The 8,070-nt window shown below is 39.6% G+C and overlaps 1 protein-coding gene across 2 annotated transcripts in view; it reads left to right on the top strand.

Moving 5' to 3' along the window:
• Positions 1 to 8,070, top strand: part of INO80 (INO80 complex subunit) — a 148,807-nt gene that overhangs the window by 15,484 nt on the left and 125,253 nt on the right. For both annotated transcript variants that reach the window (XM_023514274.1, XM_003791734.3), the window contains exons 7-9: positions 2,083 to 2,136; positions 2,865 to 3,068; positions 7,642 to 7,837. In XM_023514274.1, the coding sequence (XP_023370042.1) occupies positions 2,083 to 2,136; positions 2,865 to 3,068; positions 7,642 to 7,837 (454 nt within the window). The remainder of the gene's footprint in view (positions 1 to 2,082; positions 2,137 to 2,864; positions 3,069 to 7,641; positions 7,838 to 8,070) is intronic.

Genomic DNA, 8,070 nt, shown 5'->3' with positions numbered 1-8,070 from the left:
AAAAAAAAAGAAGCAAAGAAAAATTAGCTATGTATGCTAGTATGTACTTGTAGTCCCAGCTATGTGGGGAGGCTGAGCCCCCAGGAGTGTGAGGACCTAGTAGCAGTGAGACCTCAGAAACCATGAGGATACCTTTGCCTAGGTCTTAATTTCTAAAGACCTTTTATTCGCCAATGAAGAGAACCAGGTTTCCCTGGATAAATGGATTGTTCCAGAAATGTATAGGAAAAATATAAAATAAGCTTGAAACATCTTCTGGTGCCAGAAAGTATAGGGGATTGTCTGCTGGGTGCCTGTCGCTCATTGGTTAGAGTGTCGGCTCTGTGCGCTGGGGGTGGTGGGTTGGAACCCAGTCTGGGCCTGGTAAACAACAACAACAACAAAAAGACTGGGTGCCTGTAATCCTAGCACTCTGGGAGGCTGAAGCAAGTAAACTGCCTGAGCTCACAGGTTCAAGACCAGCCTGAGCCAGAGCGAGACCTGTCTCTCAAAATAGCTGGACATTGTGGTGGGTGCCTGTAGTCTCAGCTGCTTGGGAGGCAGAGGCAACAGAATTGCTTGAGCTCAAAAGAATTTGAAGTTGCTTTGAGTATGACGCGACTGTACTCTACTGAGGGTGACAAAGTGAGATTCTGTCTCAAAAAAAAAAAATATATATATATATACACACATATATGTGTGTGTGTGTGTGTATGTATATATGGCATTGTGAAAGGAATACAGAATCAAATCCAAAGGAGTTCAAAAAAATATATATATATATATACATATGTGTATGTATATATATATATGGCATTGTAAAAGGAATACAGAATCAAATCCAAAGGAGTTCCTTTGTGGCAGGCACCTGTAGTCCCAGTTACCTGGGAGGCTGAGGCAAGAGAATCACTTATTAAGCCTAAGAGTTGGAGGTTGCTGTGAGCTGTGACGCCATGGCACTCTACTGAGGGCGACATAGTGAGACTCTTGTCTCAATAAACAAACAAACAAAAAAAAAACAACAAAGGAGTTCCTAATGGCCAAAGGTAGAATAATTTGAGCAATAACAAAGTAATGATAATACTGGACTTTGGTCTGCGGAATAAAAGAAATACTAATGAATATTGTTATAAGTAAATAATTGAATAAATACATAGGTGAGGTAGAAGGTACATTCTTTTTTACAGTATTATTCCAATTAATAAGTATAAGAAAAGCAGGAAATAGAGATCATCACCAGACAAATACCAAGTAATAATTGTTGGAGACCATATCCATTGATGAATGCTAAAGTTACAGGGCAAAAATGAGACAAGAAACAGGATTTGCACAGGTTTGAAATATTTACTCCAGCATATGATTAGCACGATGAGAAAGATGGTAGTGATAGTGGTGAAAACTGACAACCTCAACCAAGTGTTGAAAGTAAGCATCACTGGCTTGGCGCCTATGGCTCAGGCACCAGCCACATATACCTGAGCTGGCTGGTTCAAATCCAGCCCAGGTTTGCCAAACAGTGATGGCTGCAATCAAAAAATAGCCGGGCTTTGTGGTGGGCGCCTGTGGTCCCAGCTACTTGGGAGGTTGAGGCAGGATACTCGCTTGAGCCTAGGAGTTGGAGGTTGCTGTGAGCTGTGATGCTACGGTACTCTACCTAGGGCGACAGCTTGAGGCTCTGTCTCAAAAAAAAAAAAAAAATGTAAGCATCACTAATATGTCATGAAATCTTTAATGTGATGCACTAAGAACATGTCATTTCTGTGCTACTCTTACCAAAAAATGCATAACCTTACTCCATCATGAGAAAACACTAGAAAAATCTCCAGTTGTGGATCATTCTACAGAATAATTGATTAGTATTCTTCAAAAGTGTCAAGGACGTGAAAGAGAAAGATGAGATTAATATTATAGACCTGAATAGACTAAGGAGAAAACCAGCTAAACAGTGTGGGATTCTACATAAGATTCTGAAACACTAAAAGAATGTAAGTGGAAACTGCAAAAAAAAAAAAAAAAAAAAAAGGGTAAAAAAAAGATAATTGTCTGTCTATATAATATGTTATTTATAAAATTAATCCTAAGTATTATTTTTGAATATTTTAGGCCAACAAGCAGAAAGCGTCAGCTCGTAACCTGTTTCTCACCAATAGCCGAAAGGTAAAATTGTAGTTTTAAATTTCATGTTTTGCTGGAACATGTATTCTTTACGAAATGATCAATTTGAATTCTTTCTCTTAGAGCAGTGCTTCTCAACCTTCTTAATGCCATGGCCTTTTAATATAGTTCCTGTGGGTCACAACCCATAGGTTAACTGTTGGCTTAGAGGGAAGTAATACAACTTCCTTTGAGAATTGTTTTGAGGATCAGGTAAAGTTATTATAAGTATAAAGTTAATATAAAGTTGTATTTCCTTACAGTAGTTATTCAACTTCTTTGTTTTTTCATTTATAAAATGGGAATTACAAATAATACCAACTTCATAGTGGTTTTGTGAAGATTAAGTTAGTCTAACACATGTTGAAATGGTATGAATGATTTAATAAGTGGTGATAGATATTGTTTATATATGTGACCAAACTTTATAACTTTGTAACACATCTTAGGTCCTTCTTAGTCATTATATTTTGTTTCTTTGCTTAAGGTGATAGATGTAGGTAGATTTCTTATCCCTGCTATTATTTTAGGGTCTGTGTTATATTACTGTACAGAGACATTAATCAAGTTGAGGGAGAATGAGATGTGGCCATAGGATTACTACTTGTACTGAACAGTTTGAGGAATGATGTTGTTTAGGGTCTAGAGAGAACCATCCTCTGCTGTTGTTTCCTTCCTGTTATGATGATGGTGTTGTGTCCTTCCTATTGTGATGATGGTGTTGTTTGCAGCTTGCCCATCAGTGCATGAAGGAGGTGCGTCGAGCTGCTTTGCAGGCCCAAAAAAACTGTAAGGAGACCTTGCCTCGGGCCCGCCGCCTCACCAAGGAGATGCTTCTATACTGGAAGAAATATGAGAAAGTGGAGAAGGAGCACCGCAAACGTGCAGAGAAGGAAGCTTTAGAACAGCGAAAGTTGGATGAGGAGATGCGGGAGGTAGGGCAAAAGCATAAAATTTTGAAAACTCTTTTTACTATAACCATATCAAGGGATTAGTTTGCAATTTAAAAATTATACATCGGCTTAGCGCCTGTGGCTCAAGTGGCTAAGGCGCCAGCCACATACACCTAAGGTGGCGGGTTCGAATCCAGCTCGGGCCTGCCAAACAATGATGGCTGCAACCAAGAAAAAGCGGGGCATTGTGGCGGCCGCTTGTGGTCTCAGCTACTTGGGAGGCAGAGACAGGAGACTTGCTTGAGCCCAGGAGTTGGAGGTTGCTGTGAGCTGTGATGTTATAGCACTCTACCCAGGAGGACAGCTTGAGGCTCCTGTCTCAAAAAAAAAAAAAAAAAGAAAAGAAAAGAAAAAGAAAGGGTCTTGTAGTTCTAATTGGCTTGTTTCCAAATGCTGGCTGTAGTTTTGATTTGATGGGTGGTAAGAACTAGATCCCAAATTTCGGGACATTGTGTATGATTAGACTTATATTTATGAGGCCCACCCTCCACCTATTTTACTGTTTTAACTTGCAGCCATTACTGTTATTAAACATGATGTGAACTGATCTAGATTGTATATATTGTTGAGGGAAGCAAGATGAGAGAATAAGAAGACAAAGTTATTAGTAAACGAGTTGAGATGAATGGTAGGAAAGTGGAGGTTTATAGAAAGAAGGCAATCAGTAGGCAATCAGTAGATTGCAATGTTTTCTTTCAGATATCATGAAAGAGAATAGAGTGGCCAGGCACGGTGGCTCACACCTGTAATCCTGGCACTCTGGGAGGCCAAGGCAGGGGGATTGCCTGAGCTCACAGGCAGCTCACAGGTTTGAGATCAGTCTGAGCCAGAGTGAGACTCTGTCTCAAAAAATAGCTGGGCATTGTGGTGGGCACCTGTAGTCTCAGCTACTTGAGAGCTGAGGCAAGAGAATCATTTCAGCCTAGGACTCTTAGGTTGCTATAACTATGATGCCATGGCACTCTACCAAAGGTAACAAAGTGAGACTCTGTCTCCAAAAAGAAAAAGAAGAAAATTAAGTGGAGTGTTGGAGCCTCTTCTGAGCTGTTGATCTTCCCTTCTTTATCATGGATTTGAGGAGAAATGTAGATTTTGCTCAGTTCTCTTAAGTCCCTTTGAGTAACTTATATTTTTGCACATAAAATAATTATATTATTGAGTTAGTATAAACATTTGATGCTGTTGGGAATAATCTAAGTCCCTGAGGTCATTCTCACTGAAGCATTTGAGACTTAACCAGAAATCTTGAAGTTTTCCAAGTGGCTTATATTATAATCTATATTTGTGAGATCTGGATTCCCTCAGTTATGTTGATAGCTAACTGATAAGAATTTGATCTGTGGTTATGCTGACGTATATGTCTTTTTTTTTTAAGTTTTGAATTAAAACTGTGCTGTATCTTTATTGTTCTCTTAACTCATATTCATTTAAACAGGTAGTAGTTAACTACTTTAGGGTAAAAGCAAATATTACTTTTTTTTTGAGACAGAATCTCACTCTGTTGCCTTGGGTAGAGTACTGTGGCATTGTCATAGTTCATAGAAACCTCAAAGTCTCCTGAGTCGCTGAGACTATAGGCACCTGCCACAGTGCCTAGTTAATATGTCTATTTTTAGAAGAGACGAGGTCTCATTTGTGCTCAACTTGAATTGCTGAGCTCAAACAATCCACCAACCTCGGCCTGCCAGAATGATAGGATTACAGGCACGAGCACCATGCCTGCCTGTTTTTCTTAATTGTTTTACTTTGGAAAGGTTTTCTTGATAGCTCTTTAGCTTTGAAAAATGAACATCCATTAAGAGAAAAACTTCTTGGCTCGGCGCCTATAGCTCAACCGGCTACGGTGCCAGCCACGTACACCTAAGGTGGTGGGTTCAAATCCCCAGCCTGGACCCGCCAAACAACAATGACGGCTGCAACCAAAAAAAATAGCTGGGCGTTGTGGCGGGCGCCTGTAGTCCCAGCTGCTTGGGAGGCGGAGGCAGGAGACTCGCTTGAGCCCAGGAGTTGGAGGTTGCTGTGAGCTGTAATGCCACGGCACTCTACCCAGGGGGACAGCTTGAGGCTCTGTCTCAAAAAAAAAAAGAGAAAAACTTCTTGACATACCACATTATATATTTAAATAAATAAAAAGAAGTCTGGGTGTGGTGGCTCACTCCTGTAGTCCTAACAGCCTGGGAAGCTGATGTGGAAAGATGGCTTGAGGTCAGGAGTTGAGACCAACCTGAGCAAGAGCAGAGACACCATCTCTACTAATAATAGAAAAAATTAACTGGGCATAGTGGCATGTGCTTATAGTCCAGCTGCTTGGAAGATAAAGGGAGAAAGATCCCTTGAGCCCAGGAGTTTAAAGCTTCAGTGAGCTGTGATCACACCACTGCGCTCTAGATGGACTACAGAGCAAGACACTATCTCAAAAAAAAAAAAAAAGAAAGAAAGAAAGAAAATTTTGGATTTTCTACCATTTTCTCTCAGATTTTCTTCTAATCTGAATCTGAGTCAAGTCTATCAATCTTTTACGAGAAAGGATAATTTTACATAGCATACTGGTCTGTAAAATGTGCTTTAGGACTTTTAGTTCTTTCTTTATTGTGTTCCTTATTTTATTGTTTTTCTTGTGGGCAGGTAGATCCAGGATAAACCAAATATACTTTGTATGAATTTTATTCTAAAATAGAATTCAAAACAACTCTTTAGTTTGGTATTTATAGTGCATGCTATATTTCATACAATTTGGTCTTTTGGGTTATTATTTACTCATTTTACCTTAACAGTGATTTTATTTATTGACAGAGTGATCATTTTTCTTTTCTTTCTTTTTTCTTTTTTAAAGACAGTCTCATGGCCAGGTACAGTGGCTCACACCTGTAATCCTAGCACTCTGGATGGCTGAGGCGGGTGGATCACTTGAGCTCATGAGTTCAAGACCAGCCTGGGCAAAAGCGAGACCTTGTCTTTACTAAAAATAGAAAAACTAAGGCAAGAGGATTGCTTCAGCTCATGAGTTTGAGACCAGCCTGAGCAAAAGTGAGACCTTGTCTCTACTTAAAATAGAAAAACTGAGGCAAGAGAATCGCTGAAGCCTAAGAGTTGGAGGTTGCTATTGAGCTATGATGCCATGGTACTCTACCCAGGGTTACAGCTTAACATTCCGTCTCTGGCCCTGCTCAGTGGCTCATGTCTGTAATGTATGCACTCTGGGAGGCCAAGGCAGGTCAATTGCCTGAGCTCATAAGTTTGAGACCAGCCTGAGCCAGAGCGAGACTCTGTCTCTAAAAATAGTCAGGTATTGTGGCCGGTGCCTGTAGTCCCAGCTACTTGGGAGGCTGAGACAAGAGAATCGTTTGAGCCCAAGAGTTGGAGATTGCTATGAGCTATGACACCATGACACTTTATGGAGGGCGACAAAGTGAGTCTTTGTCTCAAAAAAAGAGAGTCTCACTCTGTTGCCCTGGGTAGAGTGCTGTGGTGTCATAGCTTACAGCAATCTTAAACTCTTGGACTCAAATCGACATTGGTGGAGGAGTGGTAGTTCCTCTTGCCTCAACCTCCCAAGTAGTAGGGACTACAAGCACCCACTACAACCCTAGGAAATTGTTTTTTTCTTCTTTTTAGTAGAGATGGGACCTTGCTATCTTGCTCTTGCTCAGGCTGGTATTGAACTCCTGAGCTCAAGAAATCCACTCACCTCAGCCTCCTAGAGTGCTAGGATTACAGACATGAGCCACTATGCTTTGCCTGATTATTTTTCTTATATGATTATTTCAGAGGCACTTTATATTTAGCTTTTTTACACTGAAAAAAATAACTGTCTGTACATGTGTGTGTGCACGTATGTCTAATCAGTCTTTATTAATGTTTTATAGTTATCAAAACAGATGACCTATACATTGTTTTGGGGAATATTTTCTTCCTTTGGCCTCTTAATCTCATATATTGTACTGACTTTCAGAGTAATGTATATGGGTTTTGGTCACTTATTGTGACTTTTCAGTATAATAAAGGAGAGGTTTGTTTGTTGTTTTTTTTGAGACAGAGCCTCACTATGTCACCCTTGGTAGAGTGCTTTGGTGTTATAGCTCCCAGCAACCTCCAACTCTTGGGCTTAAGCAGTCCTCTTGCCTCAGCCTCCCAAGTAGCTGGGACTACTGGTGCCTGTCATAATGCCTGGCTATTTTTTTGTTGCAGTTGTCATCTTAAGAACACATGTATCTGTCACCAAGGTTATAGAACAGAATAAATTGTTTGAATTTAGTTGATGTCTCAGTGCTTCACTATAAAAGTAATATAGTGAAGAAGTAATAGAGAAAAGAGTCATAATATAAAAGTGCTCAAAATGCAGTGTATTATTACACTATGAATGAAGTTATTGTTTTTAGAGCCACTGACTTTACTTAACATAAAATGTTCATTTGCAATTTGTACTTTTTTAAAAATAAAGGATTTGTAAAGGAATTGCATACAAACTATATAAAAGTGTGCTGAATTCTGTTGACTTCTTGAATATAATTGATGATTTGGATCTATTTTTGCTTTCAACTTCTTCTCTCTTTAGGCGAAGAGGCAACAGCGAAAACTCAACTTTTTAATCACCCAGACAGAATTGTATGCGCATTTCATGAGTCGTAAACGAGACATAGGTCATGATGGTATCCAGGAAGAAATCTTAAGGAAACTGGAAGACAGTTCTGCTCAGAGACAAATCGACATTGGTGGAGGAGTGGTAGTTAACATCACACAGGAGGATTATGGTGAGTCTTTAATTAGGAGTTAGAGAAAGTGAGTACACCTATTTTTCATAACTAAGGTTTTATATATATAAATATTATTTTGTTTTTTTCTTGTTTCATTGATAATATCTATCAGAAAAGGGGAAGTTATTGTATTTGAGTAAGGAAAGTGTGTGTTTCTATAAAAGTAGCCTATAAAGGGCTGACAAGGTGGCTCACACTTGTAATCCTAGCCCTCTGGGAGGCTGAGGCTG

This window comes from Otolemur garnettii, unplaced genomic scaffold (assembly GCF_000181295.1).
Source record: "Otolemur garnettii isolate 467f Iridium unplaced genomic scaffold, OtoGar3 scaffold00050, whole genome shotgun sequence".
NCBI lineage: Eukaryota > Metazoa > Chordata > Mammalia > Primates > Galagidae > Otolemur > Otolemur garnettii.
This window is presented reverse-complemented; position numbering and strand designations above follow the sequence as displayed.